General features: G+C 56.0%; 1 protein-coding gene across 3 annotated transcripts in view; it reads left to right on the top strand.

The window, feature by feature from the left end:
* The first annotated feature begins 4,612 nt into the window (after positions 1–4,612).
* AUP1 (AUP1 lipid droplet regulating VLDL assembly factor) overlaps positions 4,613–22,308 on the top strand; it is a 70,699-nt gene continuing 53,003 nt past the window's right edge. Inside the window, exons 1-3 of one of the 3 annotated variants that reach the window (XM_068273633.1) lie at positions 4,613–4,730; positions 17,794–17,893; positions 18,213–18,350. In XM_068273633.1, coding sequence (XP_068129734.1) covers positions 4,628–4,730; positions 17,794–17,893; positions 18,213–18,350 — 341 coding nt within the window. In that variant the 5' untranslated portion in view covers positions 4,613–4,627. Of the gene's footprint in view, positions 4,731–5,085; positions 5,207–17,788; positions 17,894–18,212; positions 18,351–22,308 lie in introns of those variants that run through there. The other 2 variants (XM_068273640.1, XM_068273638.1) reach the window with 2 other exon arrangements.

Below are 22,308 nucleotides of genomic sequence, written 5' to 3'. Positions count from 1 at the left end.
CATATACCTACCTGTTGTGTTCAGTGCACCCACCTTATCACAGCATATACCTACCTGCTGTGTTCAGTGAATCCACCTCATCACTGCATATACCTACCTGTTGTGTTCAGTGCACTCACCTCATCACTGCATATACCTACCTGTTGTGTTCAGTGCACCCACCTCATCACAGCATATACCTACCTGTTGTGTTCAGTGAACCCACCTCATCACTGCATATACCTACCTGTCGTGTTCAGTGATCCCACCTCATCACTGCATATACCTGACTGTTGTGTTCAGTGCACCCACCTTATCACAGCATATACCTACCTGTTGTGTACAGTGAATCCACCTCATCACTGCATATACCTACCTTTTGTGTTCAGTGCACCCACCTCATCACTGCATATACCTACCTGTTGTGTTCAGTGCACCCACCTCATTACTGCATATACCTACCTGTTGTGTTCAGTGATCCCACCTCATCACAGCATATACCTGACTGTTGTGTTCAGTGATCCCACCTCATCACTGCATATACCTGACTGTTGTGTTTAGTGAACCCACCTCATCACTGCATATACCTAGCTGTTGTGTTCAGTGCGCCCACCTCATCACAGCATATACCTACTTGTTGTGTTGAGAGCACCCACCTCATCACTGCATATACCTACCTGTTGTGTTCAGTGCACCCACCTCATCACTGCATATACCTGACTGTTGTGTTCAGTGAAACCACCTCATCACTGCATATACCTACCTTTTGTGTTCAGTGCACCCACCTCATCACTGCATTAACCTACCTGCTGTGTTTAGTGAACCCACCTCATCACTGCATATACCTGACTGTTGTGTTCAGTGCACCCACCTCATCACTGCATTAACCTACCTGCTGTGTTTAGTGAACCCACCTCATCACTGCATATACCTACCTTTTGTGTTCAGTGAACCCACCTCATCACTGCATATACCTAGCTGTTGTGTTGAGTGCACCCACCTCATCACTGCATATACCTACCTGTTGTGTTCAGTGAACCCACCTCATCACTGCATATACCTAGCTGTTGTGTTCAGTGAACCCACCTCATCACTGCATATACCTAGCTGTTGTGTTGAGTGCACCCACCTCATCACTGCATATACCTACCTTTTGTGTTCAGTGAACCCACCTCATCACTGCATATACCTACCTGTTGTGTTCAGTTAACCCACCTCATCACTGCATATACCTACCTGTTGTGTTTAGTGAACCCACCTCATCACTGCATGTACCTACCTGTTGTGTTGAGTGAACCCACCTCCCTAACACCTACCTACGTGAGTGCACGCAGTGTGATATACACCTACCTACGTGAGTGCATACAGTGGGATATACACCTACCTACGTGAGTGCACGCAGTGTGCTATACCACTCCGTGCATACCTGTTAACTGCACCTGTGTGACTGCACATTGTATTAGACAAGTCAGTGCATACCTTTCACTTCATCCCCCCCCTGATATGGACAAAACAGGTAGAGAAAGAGGTAGAGGCAGAGCCAGAGGAAGGCCACCCGGCAGGTCTGGTCGAGGTCGTGTTGATGTGATTTCGTGCGGCCCTGGCCCAAAGTACAGTGCTCAGAAGAAGGCACGTACCATCAACTCCCAAGATTGTCAGGACATGGTTGACTATTTACATCTTCCGCAGCCAACAGCGCTACTACAAGTACCACATCCACTGCATTTGACACTTCGCAAGAGTTATTTGGTGGTGAAATCACTGATTTACAGCCACTACTGCAACAACAAGATGAAGGCCCCAAGCATGTTACACCACCTCATATGTGTGAGTTAGGCGACAATATGGATGTAACGTGTGAGGAGGAGGATGATGAAGTACCTGCTGTTGGTGCAGTTTTGGAGTTGTCTGAGGCAAGCGAAGCTTTGGAGGAGGATTATGATGATGACGATGATACGGATCCCACGTACGTTCCCAATAGAGGAGATGACCAAGGGGACAGTTCAGAGGGGGAGTCAGAGAGGATTAGGAGGAGACGAGTTCCTGAAAGAAGCAGAGGGAGCTCATCGTCAGAAACAGCTGGTGGCAGTGTCCTGCGCCATGTATCGCCACCTATGGACAGTCAGCCAACATGCCCTTCAACGTCAGCTGCTGACGCCACCATAGTGCCATCACCCCAGGGGGGCTCAGCGGTTTGGAAATTTTTTAGTGTGTCTGCCTCAGATCAGAGCAATGCTATCTGTTCGCTCTGCCAACAAAAATTAAGCCGTGGAAAGGCCAACACTCACGTAGGGACAAGTGCCTTACGAAGGCACCTGCAGAAAAAGCACAGACTGCAATGGGAAGAGCACCTGAGGAAAAGCAGCACACAAAAGACAAGCCACCCTCCTTCTCCTCTTCCTCCTTCAGGTGCATCATCTTCAGCCGCTTTCTCCCTTGCACCTTCACAGCCACCCTCCTCCACTCCGCCTCTCACCTTGAGCGGTTCCTGCTCCTCTGCCCACAGCAGCCAGGTGTCCGTGAAGGAAATCTTTGAGCGGAAGAAGACAATTTCTGCCAGTCAACCCCTTGCCCGGCGTCTGACAGCTGGCGTTACAAGGTGGTGCTGTTAGGAGACCTGCTATTCCCTGTCTTACCTGCTGGTGGCATAGCTTACATTAAGTACTGTTGGACTTTTGCTCACCAGCAGGTAGCTCTCTGCATTCAGTTACAGAAGACTGTTACTCTCTGGTTTACCTGTAGATGGCACTTTGGATTTGGAGCACCATGTAATTCTATTACTTACCACTAGATGTCCTCAGCGGGACTTTCCTCTGCAATTATGCAGTCAACTGCAGAGAGCCTATTTGAAGACTCCACCCTGCTACAGACTTTGCCAGAGCTTCAGTTTCTATAGGCCTCTGCTTGCTGCTAGCTGCCTGAACTCCTGGTCTCATTGCTTGTTCCTGATTTCCCTGGTCTGACCTCTTGCCTGTTTACTTACCTGTCTTTGGATTCTGATTTTGTACTGCATTGCTCTCCTGGTTTTTGATATTGTGCTTTGTCTCGACTTGCTCTTGGTTACGATTTGGTACTGCGTTCTTGGATCTGTATATTGTGTATATATTCCTGTCACTTCTAGTTAGTCTTGTATGCAGGGGCGCCTCTAGGCATAGGCAGTACAGGCCATTGCCTGGAGTGCCATTGGTTCTGGGGGGCGCCATGTTGCTGGATTAAGCCCCACCCAGACAATAAACCCTGCCCCCTGACTAAGCCCCGCCCCATGGGTGTTCTATTTCTTGCTTCTGCTGCATCTACTTAGCATAAGTTGCAGGCAACTGCCACCTCTGTGCCTTGTGCATCCTTCTTTATCCCTTTGTGCCTCCTTCTGTCTCCTTGTGCTTCCTTTAGTCCCTTGGGCCATGTCTGACCCCCTGTTTGTCCTTCTGTCTCCCTTTGTGCCTCCTTCTGTCTCCATGTGCCTCCTTCAGTCCCCCTTTGCCACCTCTGCCTCCTTCTGTGCCCCTTTGTGCCTTTATTTGTCCCCTTGTGCTACCTCTGCCCCCCGTTCCTCCTTTAGTCCCATTCTGCCTTCTTCTATCCTCTTGTGCCTCCTTCTGTCTCTCTTTGTGCCTCCTTCTGTCTCCATGTGCCTCCTCTATCCCCTGCGCCTTCCTCTGTGCTTTTTTGTGCCTTCTTCTGTCTCCCTGAGGCTCTTTCTGTCCCCCTCTGCCTCCTTCTGTCTGCCTGTGCCTCCTTACATCCCCCTCTGCATCCTTCTGTCCCCCTTTCGTTCCTCCTTATGCCCCCCTTTGTGCACACTTCTGTCCCCATTTGTGCCTCTTACTGTCTCCCTGTGCTTCCTTCTTCCCCCCTTTGTGCTTTTTTTCTGTCTCCCATTGTGCCTCCTTCTTTCCTCCAGTGCCTCCTTTTGCCCCACTTTGTGCCTCAATCTGTCCCTATTGCGCTGCCTTCTGACCCACTTTATGCCTCCTTCTGGCCCTCATTCCTTCTTCTTTCCCCCTGTACCTCCCACTGCCCCTCTGTGTAACTCTTCCTGTCCTCCTTTGCCTCTTTCTGTCCTCCTTTGTGTCTCATTCCGCTCCCCATTGTGCCTCCTTTTTCCCCCCATTGTGCCTCATTCTATTCCCCTATGTGACTCCTTCTGTCCTCCATTGGGACTTATTCTGACCCTTGTGCTTCTTTCTGTCCCCCTGTGCCTCCCTATGTCAACCTGTGTGCCTTCTTCCTTACATGTATTTTCTTACTTACATGTATTTCCTGTTAATTTCTGGTGAAACGCTGCCACATTACAATTATTTTCTGGTTAAACATTGCCGCATTATGGTTATTTCCTGGTGAAACACTGCTGCATTACAATAATTTTCATGGGGGGGGGGGGCGCGCCACAGGTTTTCTTGCCTGGAGTGACAAAATGGCTAGAGGCGCCCCTGGGCACAGGAGAGGGGCGGGGCCGGCAGCTAGTGTAGGCACAGGAGAGGGGCGGAGCCAGCGGAAGCACTCTCATTGGCTGCCAGCAATATCGGGAGGTTTTAATATTAATCTTCTGTGTCTTGTTATTACCGGCATATGCCCTGCCGCCCGGATACCGGCTGTTGGCAACCCTAAATGATGCGCTGACACGCCCCCTTATTTCCATGAGAGTAAAATGAATGCAAATTACTACACAAATGAGCTCACAATTCACTGCATGATATCATTGCTGAATGAGCTGACAGGCGGCCATGTGCTGGGAACCGACCACAGCCCAGGTCATTTATCTTATAATATTATATTATTGTTAGTCATTCTCAGCATTATTACCATCATTATTAGTGTCATTATTATTATTATTAATGATGATGATGATGATGATACTATAATGACACTAATAATAATGATGATGAAGATGATATCATTATTCTCATCATCATTATGATTACATGTTCTATTATAAATGACATTATTGTAGTTATTATATAGGATCCCGGTATATGGTAAGTGTGACGCTGGGCGGAGGTGGGCGGGGCAGTGACGTCACACGGCGCTCCTCTATGCAGCCTCTGTGTCTCCGGGAAGATGGCGGCGGCGCGACTTCCTGTCACGTGTGCCTCTAGCAGCCGCTTCCGGTCCGCTAACGCTGATGAGAGAGCCTCTGTGTGAAGGGGCGGGGCCTGATGTAGTGAAGAGCCAATCACCGTGCAGCACGTCATCCCCAGACATGGCGGAGCGGAGGGAGAGGAGAGAGGTGAGTGCGGGAGACCCCCCTTCCCCCCATATACCCCCCCTCCTCCCTCCACCTGTGTATAACCCCCTCCCCCCATATACCCCTATATACCCCTATGTACCCACTAACAGCACCACTGTATACCCCCCATACCTGTGTATACCCTCCACCCCCTATATACCACTATATACCCCTATGTACCCACTAACAGCACCTCTGTATACCCCCCATACCTGTGTATACCCTCCTCCCCCCATATACCACTATATACCCCTATGTACCCACTAACAGCACCTCTGTATACCCCCCATACCTGTGTATACCCTCCTCCCCCCATATACCACTATATACCCCTATGTACCCACTAACAGCACCTCTGTATACCCCCCATACCTGTGTATACCCTCCTCCCCCCCATATACCACTATATACCCCTATGTACCCACTAACAGCACCTCTGTATACCCCCCATACCTGTGTATACCCTCCTCCCCCCATATACCACTATATACCCCTATGTACCCACTAACAGCACCTCTGTATACCCCCCATACCTGTGTATACCCTCCTCCCCCCATATACCACTATATACCCCTATGTACCCACTAACAGCACCTCTGTATACCCCCCATACCTGTGTATACCCTCCTCCCCCCCATATACCACTATATACCCCTATGTACCCACTAACAGCACCTCTGTATACCCCCCATACCTGTGTATACCCTCCTCCCCCCATATACCACTATATACCCCTATGTACCCACTAACAGCACCTCTGTATACCCCCCATACCTGTGTATACCCTCCTCCCCCCATATACCACTATATACCCCTATGTACCCACTAACAGCACCTCTGTATACCCCCCATACCTGTGTATACCCTCCTCCCCCCATATACCACTATATACCCCTATGTACCCACTAACAGCACCTCTGTATACCCCCCATACCTGTGTATACCCTCCTCCCCCCCATATACCACTATATACCCCTATGTACCCACTAACAGCACCTCTGTATACCCCCCATACCTGTGTATACCCTCCTCCCCCCATATACCACTATATACCCCTATGTACCCACTAACAGCACCTCTGTATACCCCCCATACCTGTGTATACCCTCCTCCCCCCATATACCACTATATACCCCTATGTACCCACTAACAGCACCTCTGTATACCCCCCATACCTGTGTATACCCTCCTCCCCCCATATACCACTATATACCCCTATGTACCCACTAACAGCACCTCTGTATACCCCCCATACCTGTGTATACCCTCCTCCCCCCATATACCACTATATACCCCTATGTACCCACTAACAGCACCTCTGTATACCCCCCATACCTGTGTATACCCTCCTCCCCCCATATACCACTATATACCCCTATGTACCCACTAACAGCACCTCTGTATACCCCCCATACCTGTGTATACCCTCCTCCCCCCCATATACCACTATATACCCCTATGTACCCACTAACAGCACCTCTGTATACCCCCCATACCTGTGTATACCCTCCTCCCCCCATATACCACTATATACCCACTAACAGCACCTCTGTATACCCCCCATACCTGTGTATACCCTCCTCCCCCCATATACCACTATATACCCACTAACAGCACCTCTGTATACCCCCCCATACCTGTGTATACCCTCCTCCCCCCATATACCACTATATACCCCTATGTACCCACTAACAGCACCACTGTATACCCCCCACCCTTCTCCTGGCTGCACCCCCATATACCCCTATGTACCCACTAACAGCACCTCTGTATACCCCCCATACCTGTGTATACCCTCCTCCCCCCATAAACCACTATATACACCTATGTACCCACTAACAGCACCACTGTATACCCCCCCATACCTGTGTATACCCTCCTCCCCCCATATACCACTATATACCCACTAACAGCACCACTGTATACCCCCCACCCTTCTCCTGGCTGCACCCCCATATACCCCTATGTACCCACTAACAGCACCTCTGTATACCCCCCATACCTGTGTATACCCTCCTCCCCCCATATACCACTATATACACCTATGTACCCACTAACAGCACCACTGTATACCCCCATATACCCCCCCCATACCTGTCTATACCCTCCTCCCCCCATATACCACTATATATCTCTATGTACCCACTAACAGCACCACTGTATACCCCCATATACCCCCCCATACCTGTGTATACCCTCCTCCCCCCATATACCCCTATATACCCACTAACAGCACCACTGTATACCCCCCACCCTTCTCCTGGCTGCACCCCCATATACCCCTATGTACCCACTAACAGCACCTCTGTATACCCCCCATACCTGTGTATACCCTCCTCCCCCCATATACCACTATATACCCACTAACAGCACCACTATATACCCCCCCATACCTGTGTATACCCTCCTCCCCCCCCATATACCACTATATACCCCTATGTACCCACTAACAGCACCACTGTATACCCCCCACCCTTCTCCTGGCTGCACCCCATATACCCCTATGGATAGCATCTCTACATACCCCCTGCACCCCATAACTGCACCTCTACTACCCCATATATACCCCCAACAGCATCTCTGTATACCCCCTCCCTTCTCCTGTCTGCACCCCCATATACCCCTATGTACCCACTAACAGCACCTCTATATACCCCCCCCATACCTGTGTATACCCTCCTCCCCCATATACCACTATATACCTCTATGTACCCACTAACAGCACTTCTGTATACCCCCCCATACCTGTGTATACCCTCCTCCCCCCATATACCACTATATACCCCTTTGTACCCACTAACAGCACCTCTGTATACTCCCCCATACCTGTGTATACCCTCCTCCCCCCATATACCACTATATACCCCTATGTACCCACTAACAGCACCTCTGTATACCCCCCATACCTGTGTATACCCTCCTCCCCCCATATACCACTATATACACCTATGTACCCACTAACAGCACCACTGTATACCCCCCCATACCTGTCTATACCCTCCTCCCCCCATATACCACTATATACCTCTATGTACCCACTAACAGCACCACTGTATACCCCCATATACCCCCCATACCTGTGTATACCCTCCTCCCCCCATATACCACTATATACCCCCCCCATACCTGTGTATACCCTCCTCCCCCCATATACCACTATATACCCCTATGTACCCACTAACAGCACAACTGTATACCCCCCCACCCTTCTCCTGGCTGCACCCCATATACCCCTATGGATAGCATCTCTACATACCCCCTGCACCCCATAACTGCATCTCTACTACCCCATATATACCCCCAACAGCATCTCTGTATACCCCCTCCCTTCTCCTGTCTGCACCCCCATATACTCCTATGTACCCACTAACAGCACATCTATATACCCCCCCCCCCATACCTGTGTATACCCTCCTCCCCCATATACCACTATATACCTCTATGTACCCACTAACAGCACTTCTGTATACCCCCCCATACCTGTGTATACCCTCCTCCCCCCATATACCACTATATACCCCTATGTACCCACTAACAGCACCACTGTATACCCCTACCCTTCTCCTGGCTGCACCCTATGGATAGCATCTCTACATAGCCCCTGCACCCCATAACTGCACCTCTACTACCCCATATATACCCCCTCCCTTCTCCTGGCTGCACCCCCATATACCCCTATGTACCCACTAACAGCATATCTGTATACCCCCTCCCTTCTCCTGGCTGCACCCCTATATACCCCTATGTACCCACTAACAGCATATCTGTATACCCCCTCCCTTCTCCTGGCTGCCCCCCCCCCCCCCCATATACCCCTATGTACCCACTAACAGCATCTCTGTATACCTACTGCACCCCTCTATCCCCCCCAACAGCATCTCTACATACCCCCTGCACCCCATAACTGCACCTCTACTACCCCATATATACCCCCTCCCTTCTCCTGGCTGCACCCCCATATACCCCTATGTACCCACTAACAGCATCTCTGTATACCTACTGCACCCCTCTATCCCCCCAACAGCATCTCTACATACCCCCTGCACCCCATAACTGCACCTCTACTACCCCATATATACCGCCAACAGCATCTCTGTATACCCCCTCCCTTCTCCTGTCTGCACCCCCATATACTACCTACTGCACCCCTCTATCCCCCCCAACAGCATCTCTACATACCCCCTGCACCCCATAACTGCACCTCTACTACCCCATATATACCGCCAACAGCATCTCTGTATACCCCCTCCCTTCTCCTGTCTGCACCCCCATATACCCCTATGTACCCACTAACAGCACCACTGTATACCCCCACCCTTCTCCTGGCTGCACCCTATGGATAGCATCTCTACATAGCCCCTGCACCCCATAACTGCACCTCTACTACCCCATATATATACCCCCTCCCTTCTCCTTGCTGCACCCCCATATACCCCTATGTACCCACTAACAGCATCTCTGTATACCCCCCTCCCTTCTCCTGGCTGCACCCCCCCCCGTATACCCCTATGTACCCACTAACAGCATCTCTGTATACCTACTGCACCCCTCTATCCCCCCCAACAGCATCTCTTCATACCCCCTGCACCCCATACCTGCACCTCTACTACCCCATATATACCCCCTTCCTTCTCCTGGCTGCACCCCCATATACCCCTATGTACCCACTAACAGCATCTCTGTATACCTACCGCACCCCTCTATCCCCCCCAACAGCATCTCTACATACCCCCTGCACCCCATAACTGCACCTCTACTACCCCATATATACCGCCAACACAACTGCCAGGAGCTGAGGAGGAGGGCGGAGATAGTGTCTCTGAGTGACATCACCTGCATTCCCCCGCCCCTCCACACAACTGCCGGGAGCTGAGGAGGAGGGCGGAGATAGCGTCTCTGAGTGACTTCACCTGCATTCCCCCGCCCCTCCACACAACTGCCGGGAGCTGAGGAGGAGGGCGGAGATAGTGTCTCTGAGTGACGTCACCTGCATTCCCCCGCCCCTCCACACAACTGCCGGGAGCTGAGGAGGAGGGCGCAGGCAGCGTCCCTGAGTGACATCACCTGCATTCCCCGCCCCTCCACACAACTGCCGGGAGCTGAGGAGGAGGGCGGAGATAGTGTCTCTGAGTGACGTCACCTGCATTCCCCCGCCCCTCCACACAACTGCCGGGAGCTAAGGAGGAGGGCGCAGGCAGCGTCTCTGAGTGACATCACCTGCATTCCCCCGCCCCTCCACACAACTGCCGGGAGCTGAGGAGGAGGGCGGAGGCAGCGTCCCTGAGAGAAGTCTCCTGCATTCCCCGCCCCTCCATACAACTGCCGGGAGCTGAGGAGGAGGGCGCAGGCAGCGTCCCTGAGTGACATCACCTGCATTCCCCGCTCCTCCACACAACTGCCGGGAGCTGAGTAGGAGGGCGGAGATAGTGTCTCTGAGTGACGTCACCTGCATTCCCCCGCCCCTCCACACAACTGCCGGGAGCTGAGGAGGAGGGCGCAGGCAGCGTCCCTGAGTGACATCACCTGCATTCCCCCGCCCCTCCACACAACTGCCGGGAGCTGAGGAGGAGGGCGGAGATAGTGTCTCTGAGTGACATCACCTGCATTCCCCCGCCCCTCCACACAACTGCCGGGAGCTGAGGAGGAGGGCGCAGGCAGCGTCCCTGAGTGACGTCTCCTGCATTCCTCGCCCCTCCATACAACTGCCGGGAGCTGAGGAGGAGGGCGGAGATAGTGTCTCTGAGTGACGTCACCTGCATTCCCCCGCCCCTCCACACAACTGCCGGGAGCTGAGGAGGAGGGCGCAGGCAGCGTCCCTGAGTGACATCACCTGCATTCCCCGCCCCTCCACACAACTGCCGGGAGCTGAGAAGGAGGGCGCAGGCAGCGTCCCTGAGTGACATCACCTGCATTCCCCCGCCCCTCCACACAACTGCCGGGAGCTGAGGAGGAGGGCGGAGATAGCGTCTCTGAGTGACATCACCTGCATTCCCCCGCCCCTCCACACAACTGCCGGGAGCTGAGGAGGAGGGCGCAGGCAGCGTCTCTGAGTGACATCACCTGCATTCCCCCGCCCCTCCACACAACTGCCGGGAGCTGAGGAGGAGGGCGCAGGCAGCGTCCCTGAGTGACATCACCTGCATTCCCCCGCCCCTCCACACAACTGCCGGGAGCTGAGGAGGAGGGCGGAGGCAGCGTCCCTGAGTGACGTCTCCTGCATTCCCCGCCCCTCCATACAACTGCCGGGAGCTGAGGAGGAGGGCGGAGATAGCGTCTCTGAGTGACATCACCTGCATTCCCCCGCCCCTCCACACAACTGCCGGGAGCTGAGGAGGAGGGCGGAGGCAGCGTCCCTGAGTGACGTCTCCTGCATTCCCCGCCCCTCCATACAACTGCCGGTAGCTGAGGAGGAGGGCGGAGATAGCGTCTCTGAGTGACATCACCTGCATTCCCCCGCCCCTCCACACAACTGCCGGGAGCTGAGGAGGAGGGCGGAGATAGTGTTTCTCGAGTGACATCACCTGCATTCCCCGCCCCTCCACACAACTGCCGGGAGCTGAGGAGGAGGGCGGAGGCAGCGTCCCCATTTTCCTTGCTGCACCCCCATAAACCCCTATATACCACTATGTACCCACTAACTGCACATCTCTATACCCACTGCACCCCTCTATCCCCCAACAGCATCTCTACCACCACATATGTACCCCTCTATCCCCCAACAGCATCTCTATATACCCCCTGCACCCCTCATCCACACCTCTATCCCCCCAACAGCATATCCACCACCCCATATAACCCCCATATGTACCCTCCTATCCCCCAACAGCACCTCTATATATCCCTTCTCCTGGCTGCACCCCCATAAACCCCTATATACTCACCCGTGGGCGGGTCTGGTGACGGTTTCCCCGTGTGTACAGTGTGCTGGCAGGCTGATAAGGCTCTCCCCGTGGGCGGGTCTGGTGACAGTTTCCCCGTGTGTACAGTGTGCTGGCAGGCTGATAAGGCTCTCCCCGCGGGCGGGTCTGATGACAGTTACCCCGTGTGTACAGTGTGCTGGCAGGCTGATAAGGCTCTCCCCGCGGGTGGGTCTGGTGACAGTTTCCGTGTGTACAGTGTGTCGGCAGGCTGATAAGGCTCTCCCCGCAGGTGGGTCTGGTGGCAGTTTCCCGGTGTGTACAGTGTGCTGGCAGGCTGATAAGGCTCTCCCCGTGGGTGGGTCTGGTGACAGTTTCCGTGTGTACAGTGTGTCTGCAGGCTGATAAGGCTCTCCCCGTGGGCGGGTCTGGTGGCAGTTTCCCGGTGTGTACAGTGTGCTGGCAGGCTGATAAGGCTCTCCCCGCGGGCGGGTCTGGTGACAGTTTCCCCGTGTGTACAGTGTGCTGGCAGGCTGATAAGGCTCTCCCCGCGGGCTGGTCTGGTGACAGTTTCCCAGTGTGTACAGTGTGCTGGCAGGCTGATAAGGCTCTCCCCGCGGGCGGGACTGGTGACAGTTTCCCCGTGTGTACAGTGTGCTGGCAGGCTGATAAGGCTCTCCCCGCGGGCGGGTCTGATGACAGTTTCCCCGTGTGTACAGTGTGCTGGCAGGCTGATAAGGCTCTCCCCGCGGGCGGGTCTGATGACGGTTTCCCCGTGTGTACAGTGTGTCGGCAGGCTGATAAGGCTCTCCCCGCGGGCGGGTCTGGTGACAGTTTCCCCGTGTGTACAGTGTGCTGGCAGGCTGATAAGGCTCACCCCGCGGGCGGGTCTGGTGACAGTTTCCCAGTGTGTACAGTGTGCTGGCAGGCTGATAAGGCTCTCCCCGCGGGCGGGTCTGGTGGCAGTTTCCCTGTGTGTGCAGTGTGTCGGCAGGCTGATAAGGCTCTCCCCGCGGGCGGGTCTGATGACAGTTTCCCTGTGTGTACAGTGTGTCAGCAGGCTGATAAAGCTCTCCCCGCGGGCGGGTCTGGTGACAGTTTCCCCGTGTGTACAGTGTGCTGGCAGGCTGATAAGGCTCCCCCCGCGGGCGGGTCTGATGAGTTTCCCAGTGTGTACAGTGTGCTGGCAGGCTGATAAGGCTCTCCCCTCGGGCGGGTCTGGTGACAGGTTCCCTGTGTGTACAGTGTGCTGGCAGGCTGATAAGGCTCTCCCCGTGGGCGGGTCTGGTGACAGTTTCCCCGTGTGTACAGTGTGTCAGCAGGCTGATAAGACTCTCCCCGCGGGCGGGTCTGGTGACAGTTTCCCAGTGTGTACAGTGTGCTGGCAGGCTGATAAGGCTCTCCCCGCAGGCGGGTCTGGTGACAGTTTCCCAGTGTGTACAGTGTGCTGGCAGGCTGATAAGGCTCTCCCTGTGGGCGGGTCTGATGGCAGTTTCCCTGTGTGTGTATAGTGTGTCGGCAGGCTGATAAGGCTCTCCCCGTGGGCGGATCTGGTGACAGTTTCCCTGTGTGTACAGTGTGCTGGCAGGCTGATAAGGCTCTCCCCGCGGGCGGGTCTGGTGACAGTTTCCCCGTGTGTACAGTGTGGGGGCAGGCTGATAAGGCTCTCCCCGCGGGCGGGTCTGGTGACAGTTTCCCCGTGTGTACAGTGTGTCAGCAGGCTGATAAGGCTCTCCCCGCGGGCGGGTCTGGTGACAGTTTCCCCGTGTGTACAGTGTGCTGGCAGGCTGATAAGGCTCTCCCCGCGGGCGGGACTGGTGACAGTTTCCCCGTGTGTACAGTGTGCTGGCAGGCTGATAAGGCTCTCCCCGCGGGCGGGTCTGGTGACCGGTTCCCCGTGTGTACAGTGTGCTGGCAGGCTGATAAGGCTCTCCCCGCAGGCGGGTCTGGTGACCGTTTCCCCGTGTGTACAGTGTGCTGGCAGGCTGATAAGGCTCTCCCCGCGGGCTGGTCTGGTGACAGTTTCCCCGTGTGTACAGTGTGTCTGCAGGCTGATAAGGCTCTTCCCGCGGGCGGGTCTGGTGACAGTTTCCCTGTGTGTACAGTGTGTCTGCAGGCTGATAAGGCTCTTCCCGTGGGCGGGTCTGATGACAGTTTCCCTGTGTGTACAGTGTGTCAGCAGGCTGATAAGGCTCTCCCCGCGGGCGGGTCTGGTGACAGTTTCCCCGTGTGTACAGTGTGCTGGCAGGCTGATAAGGCTCTCCCCGCGGGCGGGTCTGATGACAGTTACCCCGTGTGTACAGTGTGCTGGCAGGCTGATAAGGCTCTCCCCACGGGCGGGTCTGGTGACAGGTTCCCCGTGTGTACAGTGTGCTGGCAGGCTGATAAGGCTCTCCCCGCGGGCTGGTCTGGTGACAGTTTCCCCGTGTGTACAGTGTGTCTGCAGGCTGATAAGGCTCTTCCCGCGGGCGGGTCTGGTGACAGTTTCCCTGTGTGTACAGTGTGTCTGCAGGCTGATAAGGCTCTTCCCGTGGGCGGGTCTGATGACAGTTTCCCTGTGTGTACAGTGTGTCAGCAGGCTGATAAGGCTCTCCCCGTGGGCGGGTCTGGTGACAGTTTCCCCGTGTGTACAGTGTGCTGGCAGGCTGATAAGGCTCTCCCCGCGGGCGGGTCTGGTGACAGTTTCCCTGTGTGTACAGTGTGCTGGCAGGCTGATAAGGCTCTCCCCACGGGCGGGTCTGGTGACAGGTTCCCCGTGTGTACAGTGTGCTGGCAGGCTGATAAGGCTCTCCCCGCGGGCGGGTCTGGGGACAGTTTCCCCGTGTGTACAGTGTCGGCAGGCTGATAAGGCTCTCCCCGCGGGCGGGTCTGGTGACAGTTTCCCAGTGTGTACAGTGTGCTGGCAGGCTGATAAGGCTCTCCCCGCGGGCGGGACTGGTGACAGTTTCCCAGTGTGTACAGTGTGCTGGCAGGCTGATAAGGCTCTCCCCGCGGGCGGGTCTGGTGACAGTTTCCCAGTGTGTACAGTGTGCTGGCAGGCTGATAAGGCTCTCCCTGTGGGCGGGTCTGATGGCAGTTTCCCTGTGTGTGTATAGTGTGTCGGCAGGCTGATAAGGCTCTCCCCGTGGGCGGGTCTGATGACGGTTTCCCCGTGTGTACAGTGTGCTGGCAGGCTGATAAGGCTCTCCCCGCGGGCGGGTCTGGTGACAGTTTCCCCGTGTGTACAGTGTGCTGGCAGGCTGATAAGGCTCTCCCCGCGGGCGGGTCTGATGACGGTTTCCCCGTGTGTACAGTGTGCTGGCAGGCTGATAAGGCTCTCCCCGCGGGCGGGTCTGGTGACAGTTTTTCCCCGTGTGTACAGTGTGTCGGCAGGCTGATAAGGCTCTCCCCGCGGGCGGGTCTGGTGACAGTTTCCCAGTGTGTACAGTGTGCTGGCAGGCTGATAAGGCTCTCCCCGCGGGCGGGTCTAGTGACAGTTTCCCAGTGTGTACAGTGTGCTGGCAGGCTGATAAGGCTCTCCCTGTGGGCGGGTCTGATGGCAGTTTCCCTGTGTGTATAGTGTGTCAGCAGGCTGATAAGGCTCTCCCCGCAGGCGGGTCTGGTGACAGTTTCCCCGTGTGTACAGTGTGCTGGCAGGCTGATAAGGTTCTCCCCGCGGGCGGGTCTGATGATAGTTTCCCTGTGTGTACATACAGTGTGCTGGCAGGCTGATAAGGCTCTCCCCGCAGGCGGGTCGGGTGACAGTTTCCCCGTGTGTACAGTGTGCTGGCAGGCTGATAAGGCTCTCCCCGCGGGCGGGTCTGGTGACAGTTTCCCCGTGTGTACAGTGTGCTGGCAGGCTGATAAGGCTCTCCCCGCGGGCGGGTCTGGTGATGGTTTCCCCGTGTGTACAGTGTGTCTGCAGGCTGATAAGGCTCTCCCCGTGGGCGGATCTGGTGACAGTTTCCCCGTGTGTACAGTGTGTCAGCAGGCTGATAAGGCTCTCCCCGCGGGTGGGTCTGGTGACAGTTTCCCTGTGTGTACAGTGTGCTGGCAGGCTGATAAGGCTCTCCCCTGTGGGCGGGTCTGGTGACAGTTTCCCCGTGTGTACAGTGTGCTGGCAGGCTGAAAAGGCTCTCCCCGCGGGCGGGTCTGGTGACAGTTTCCTTGTGTGTACAGTGTGCTGGCAGGCTGATAAGGCTCACCCCGCGGGCGGGTCTGGTGACAGTTTCCCCGTGTGTACAGTGTCGGCAGGCTGATAAGGCTCTCCCCGTGGGCGGGTCTGGGGACAGTTTCCCCGAGTGTACAGTGTGCTGGCAGGCTGATAAGGCTCTCCCCGTGGGCGGGTCTGGTGACAGTTTCCCCGTGTGTACAGTGTGCTGGCAGGCTGATAAGGCTCTCCCCGCGGGCGGGTCTGATGACAGTTTCCCCGTGTGTACAGTGTGTCAGCAGGCTTATAAGGCTCTCCCCGCAGGCGGGTCTGGTGATGGTTTCCCCGTGTGTACAGTGTGTCAGCAGGCTGATAAGGCTCTCCCCGTGGGCGGGTCTGGTGACAGTTTCCCCGTGTGTACAGTGTGCTGGCAGGCTGATAAGGCTCTCCCCGCGGGCGGGTCTGGTGACAGTTTCCCCGTGTGTACAGTGTGTCAGCAGGCTGATAAGGCTCTCCCTGCGGGCGGGTCTGGTGACAGTTTCCCTGTGTGTACAGTGTGCTGGCAGGCTGATAAGGCTCTCCCCGCGGGCGGGTCTGGTGACAGTTTCCCCGTGTGTACAGTGTGTCAGCAGGCTGATAAGGCTCTCCCTGCGGGCGGGTCTGGTGACAGTTTCCCTGTGTGTACAGTGTGCTGGCAGGCTGATAAGGCTCTCCCCGCGGGCGGGTCTGGTGACAGTTTCCCCGTGTGTACAGTGTGTCAGCAGGCTTATAAGGCTCTCCCCGCAGGCGGGTCTGGTGATGGTTTCCCCGTGTGTACAGTGTGTCAGCAGGCTGATAAGGCTCTCCCCGCGGGCGGGTCTGGTGACAGTTTCCCCGTGTGTACAGTGTGCTGGCAGGCTGATAAGGCTCTCCCCGCGGGCGGGTCTGGTGACAGTTTCCCCGTGTGTACAGTGTGTCAGCAGGCTGATAAGGCTCTCCCTGCGGGCGGGTCTGGTGACAGTTTCCCTGTGTGTACAGTGTGCTGGCAGGCTGATAAGGCTCTCCCCGCGGGCGGGTCTGGTGACAGTTTCCCCGTGTGTACAGTGTGTCAGCAGGCTTATAAGGCTCTCCCCGCAGGCGGGTCTGGTGATGGTTTCCCCGTGTGTACAGTGTGTCAGCAGGCTGATAAGGCTCTCCCCGCGGGCGGGTCTGGTGACAGTTTCCCCGTGTGTACAGTGTGCTGGCAGGCTGATAAGGCTCTCCCCGCGGGCGGGTCTGGTGACAGTTTCCCTGTGTGTACAGTGTGCTGGCAGGCTGATAAGGCTCTCCCCGCGGGCGGGACTGGTGACAGTTTCCCCGTGTGTACAGTGTGCTGGCAGGCTGATAAGGCTCTCCCCGCGGGCGGGTCTGGTGACAGTTTCCCCGTGTGTACAGTGTGCTGGCAGGCTGATAAGGCTCTCCCCGCAGGCGGGTCTGGTGACCGTTTCCCCGTGTGTACAGTGTGCTGGCAGGGTGAGAAGGCTCTCCCCGTGGGCAGGCGTGTGTACGTAGCTGAACACCAAGTATCCGACTATCACCCCCTTCTGTTTCCTGTTAATATAAATTTGTTTTCTCCAGAGCAGATAACCAACAATCACCAGTCACCCCATCATTGCAGATTCCTCCCATCAGCTGCAGCAGCATGGAGCAGCCCTCTCTGGACACCATGCTGGACCTTCACAGGTGAGGGGGAGGGGGCAATGCTGGACATACACAGGTGAAGGAGGGGCAGTGCTGGACCTATACAAGTTCGGAGGGGAAAATGCTGAACCTACACAGGTGGGGGTGGGGGAGAGGGGGCAATGCTGCACCTATACAAGTCTGGGGGGGGAGGAGGAGGAGGAGGAAATGCTGCACCTACACAGATGAGGGGGGGGGGCAATGCTGGACATACAGAGGTGGGGAGGACAATTTTGGACATGCACACATGAGGGGGGACACGCAATGCTGTTCTGATTTGTGTTGAATATAGGAATAAGATTTCTGTATTACTTTTTTTCAGGTTTTCGTCTGATCCACTGAATTGGCTCCTCCTCTTCCTGTACACCCCAGTTGGTTTGTGCCTCTTCCTGCTCCGTCTCTTTATTGGTGCACATGTGTTTTTAGTGAGCAGCGTTCTGCCTGACTCCTCCCTGCGCAGGTGAGTGGTAGCAGGGAAAATTTGTATCCCCGCTGCTGGGAGTTATTCTGCCCCTCCCTGACAGGACCATCTCATACCCCCAGACTGGTGACTCCATACATTGTGCTTTCTCACGCCATAATGATGTCATATTACCTGTTCCATCCTCAGACTCCGGTGGGGGTGTAGCTGATGAAAGCTAGCTCTTCCTCGGGGGTGTAGCATATGACAGCTAGCTCTTCCTCGGAGGTGTAGCAGATAAATGCTAGCTGTTCCTCGGGAGTGTAGCTGATGAAAGCTAGCTATTTCTCGGGGATGTAGCTGATGAAAGGCAGCTGTTTCTCGGGGGTGTAGCAGATGAAAGCTAGCTCTTCCTCAGGGGTGTAGCATATGAAAGCTACCTTTCCCTTGGGAGTGTAGCTGATGAAAGCTAGCTATTTCTCGGGGATGTAGCTGATGAAAGGCTGCTGTTTCTCGGGGGTGTAGCAGATGAAACCTAGCTCTTCCTCGGGGGTTTAGCATATGAAAGCTAGCTGTTCCTTCTGGGGTGTAGCAGATGAAAGCTAGCTGTTCCACGGGGTTGTAGTGGATGAAAGCTAGCTGATCCTCGGGGGTGTGGCACATGAAAGCTAGCTGATCCTCGGGGGTGTGGCGGATGAAAGCTAGCTGATCCTCGGGGGTGTGGCGGATGAAAGCTAGCTGATCCTCGGGGGTGTGGCGGATGAAAGCTAGCTGATCCTCGGGGGTGTGGCGGATGAAAGCTAGCTGTTCCTCGAGGGTGTAGCGGATGAAAGCTAGCTGTTCCTCGGGGGTGTAGCGGATGAAAGCTAGCTGTTCCTCGGGGGTGTAGCGGATGAAAGCTAGCTGTTCCTCGGGGGTGTAGCGGATGAAAGCTAGCTGATCCTCGGGGGAGTAGCTGATGAAAGCTAGCTGTTCCTTCTGTGGTGTAGCATATGAAAGCTAGCTGTTCCCCGGGGGTGTAGCGGATTAAAGCTAGCATTTCCTCGGTGGTGTGGCAGATGAAAGCTAGCTGTTCCTTGAGGGTGTAGCGGATGAAAGCTAGCTGATCCTTGGGGGTGTGGCGGATGAAAGCTAGCGGTTCCTCGGGGGTGTGGTGGATGAAAGCTAGCGGTTCCTCGGGGGTGTGGTGGATGAAAGCTAGCGGTTCCTCGGGGGTGTGGTGGATGAAAGCTAGCGGATCCTGGGGGGTGTGGCGGATGAAAGCTAGCGGATCCTCGGGGGGGTGTGGCGGATGAAAGCTAGCGGATCCTCGGGGGGGTGTGGCGGATGAAAGCTAGCGGATCCTCGGGGGGTGTGGCGGATGAAAGCTAGCGGATCCTCGGGGGGGTGTGGCGGATGAAAGCTAGCGGATCCTCGGGGGGGGGGTGTGGCGGATGAAAGCTAGCGGATCCTCGGGGGGGGGTGTGGCGGATGAAAGCTAGCGGATCCTCGGGGGGGGGTGTGGCGGATGAAAGCTAGCGGATCCTCGGGGGGGGGTGTGGCGGATGAAAGCTAGCGGATCCTCGGGGGGGGTGTGGCGGATGAAAGCTAGCGGTTCCTCGGGGGGGGTGTGGCGGATGAAAGCTAGCGGTTCCTCGGGGGGTGTGGCGGATGAAAGCTAGCGGTTCCTCGGGGGGTGTGGCGGATCAAAGCTAGCGGTTCCTCGGGGGGTGTGGCGGATGAAAGCTAGCGGTTCCTCGGGGGGCGTGGCGGATGAAAGCTAGCGGTTCCTCGGGGGCGTGGCGGATGAAAGCTAGCTGTTCCTCGGGGGGGAGGGTGGGTGCGGATGAAAGCTAGCTGTTCTTCGGGGGAGTGGCGGATGAAAGCTAGCTGTTTCTCGGGGGAGTGGCGGATGAAAGCTAGCTGTTCCTCGGGGGGGTGGAGTGGATAAAAGCTAGCTGTTCCTCGGGGGCGTAGCGGATGAAAGCTAGCTGTTCTTCGGGGGGGGGGAGCGGACAAAAGCTAGCTGTTCCTCGGGGGTGTAGCGGTCGAAAGCTAGCTGTTCCTCGGGGGTGTGGTGGATGAAAGCTAGCTGTTCCTCGGGAGGGTAGCGGATGAAAGGTAGCTGTTCCTCGGGGGCGTAGCGGATGAAAGCTAGCTGTTCCTCGGGGGGGGGGGGGGGGGGGAATAGCGGATGAAAGCCAACTTTTCCTCGGGGGGGGGGGGGGGGGGGTAGCGGATGAAAGCCAGCTGTTCCTCGGGGGGGTAGCGGATGAAAGCTAGCTGTTCCTCGGGGGGTTAGCGGATGAAAGCTAGCTGTTCGTCGGAGGTGTAGCGGATGAAAGCTAGCTGTTCCTCGGGGGTGTAGCTGATGAAAGCTAGCTGTTCCTCGGGGTGGGGGGTAGCGGATGAAAGCTAGCTGTTCCTCGGGGGGGGGGGGGGGGGTAGCGGATGAAAGCTAGCTGTTCCTCGGGGGGGGGGACGGAGGCTGTGGGCTTCAGCGAATGAAAGCCAGCTGTTCCTCGGGGGGCAGCGGATGAAAACTAGCTGTTCCTTGGGGGGGGGGGGGTAGCGGATGAAAGCTAGCTGTTCCTCGGGGGGGGGGTGGCGGATGAAAGCTAGCTGTTTCTCGGGGGGCTAGCGGATGAAAGCTAGCTGTTTCTCGGGGGTGTAGCGGATGAAAGCTAGCTGTTTCTCGGGGGTGTAGCGGATGAAAGCTAGCTGTTCCTCGGGGGTGTAGCGGATGAAAGCTAGCTGTTTCTCGGGGGTGTAGCGGATGAAAGCTAGCTGTTTCTCGGGGGTGTAGCGGATGAAAGCTAGCTGTTTCTCGGGGGTGTAGCGGATGAAAGCTAGCTGTTTCTCGGGGGTGTAGCGGATGAAAGCTAGCTGTTTCTCGGGGGTGTAGCGGATGAAAGCTAGCTGTTTCTCGGGGGTGTAGCGGATGAAAGCTAGCTGTTTCTCGGGGGTGTAGCGGATGAAAGCTAGCTGTTTCTCGGGGGTGTAGCGGATGAAAGCTAGCTGTTTCTCGGGGGTGTAGCGGATGAAAGCTAGCTGTTCCTCGGGGGTGTAGCGGATGAAAGCTAGCTGTTCCTCGGGGGTGTAGCGGATGAAAGCTAGCTGTTCCTCGGGGGTTAGCGGATGAAAGCTAGCTGTTCCTCGGGGGGTTAGCGGATGAAAGCTAGCTGTTCCTCGGAGGTGTAGCGGATGAAAGCTAGCTGTTCCTCGGGGGTGTAGCTGATGAAAGCTAGCTGTTCCTCGGGGAGGGGGGTAGCGGATGAAAGCTAGCTGTTCCTCGGGGGGGGGGGGGGGGGGTAGCGGATGAAAGCTAGCTGTTCCTCGGGGGGGGGGGGGGGGGTAGCGGATGAAAGCTAGCTGTTCCGGGGGGGGGGGGACGGAGGCTGTGGGCTTCAGCGAATGAAAGCCAGCTGTTCCTCGGGGGGCAGCGGATGAAAACTAGCTGTTCCTTGGGGGGGGGTAGCGGATGAAAGCTAGCTGTTCCTCGGGGGGGGGGGGGGGGTGGCGGATGAAAGCTAGCTGTTTCTCGGGGGGCTAGCGGATGAAAGCTAGCTGTTTCTCGGGGGTGTAGCGGATGAAAGCTAGCTGTTTCTCGGGGGTGTAGCGGATGAAAGCTAGCTGTTTCTCGGGGGTGTAGCGGATGAAAGCTAGCTGTTTCTCGGGGGTGTAGCGGATGAAAGCTAGCTGTTTCTCGGGGGTGTAGCGGATGAAAGCTAGCTGTTCCTCGGGGGAGTAGCGGATGAAAGCTAGCTGTTCCTCGGGGGTGTAGCGGATGAAAGCTAGCTGTTCCTCGGGGGTGTAGCGGATGAAAGCTAGCTGTTCCCCGGGGGTGTAGCGGATGAAAGCTAGCTGTTTCTCGGGGGTGTAGCGGATGAAAGCTAGCTGTTTCTCGGGGGTGTAGCGGATGAAAGCTAGCTGTTCCTCGGGGGAGTAGCGGATGAAAGCTAGCTGTTTCTTGGGGGTGTAGCGGATGAAAGCTAGCTGTTCCTTGGGGGTGTAGCGGATGAAAGCTAGCTGTTCCTCG

The sequence above is a fragment of the Hyperolius riggenbachi genome, chromosome 1 (genome assembly GCF_040937935.1).
Source record: "Hyperolius riggenbachi isolate aHypRig1 chromosome 1, aHypRig1.pri, whole genome shotgun sequence".
In the NCBI taxonomy this organism is placed as follows: domain Eukaryota; kingdom Metazoa; phylum Chordata; class Amphibia; order Anura; family Hyperoliidae; genus Hyperolius; species Hyperolius riggenbachi.
The sequence above is the reverse complement of the archived record's forward strand: the minus strand, read 5'-3'. Positions and strand labels throughout refer to the sequence as shown.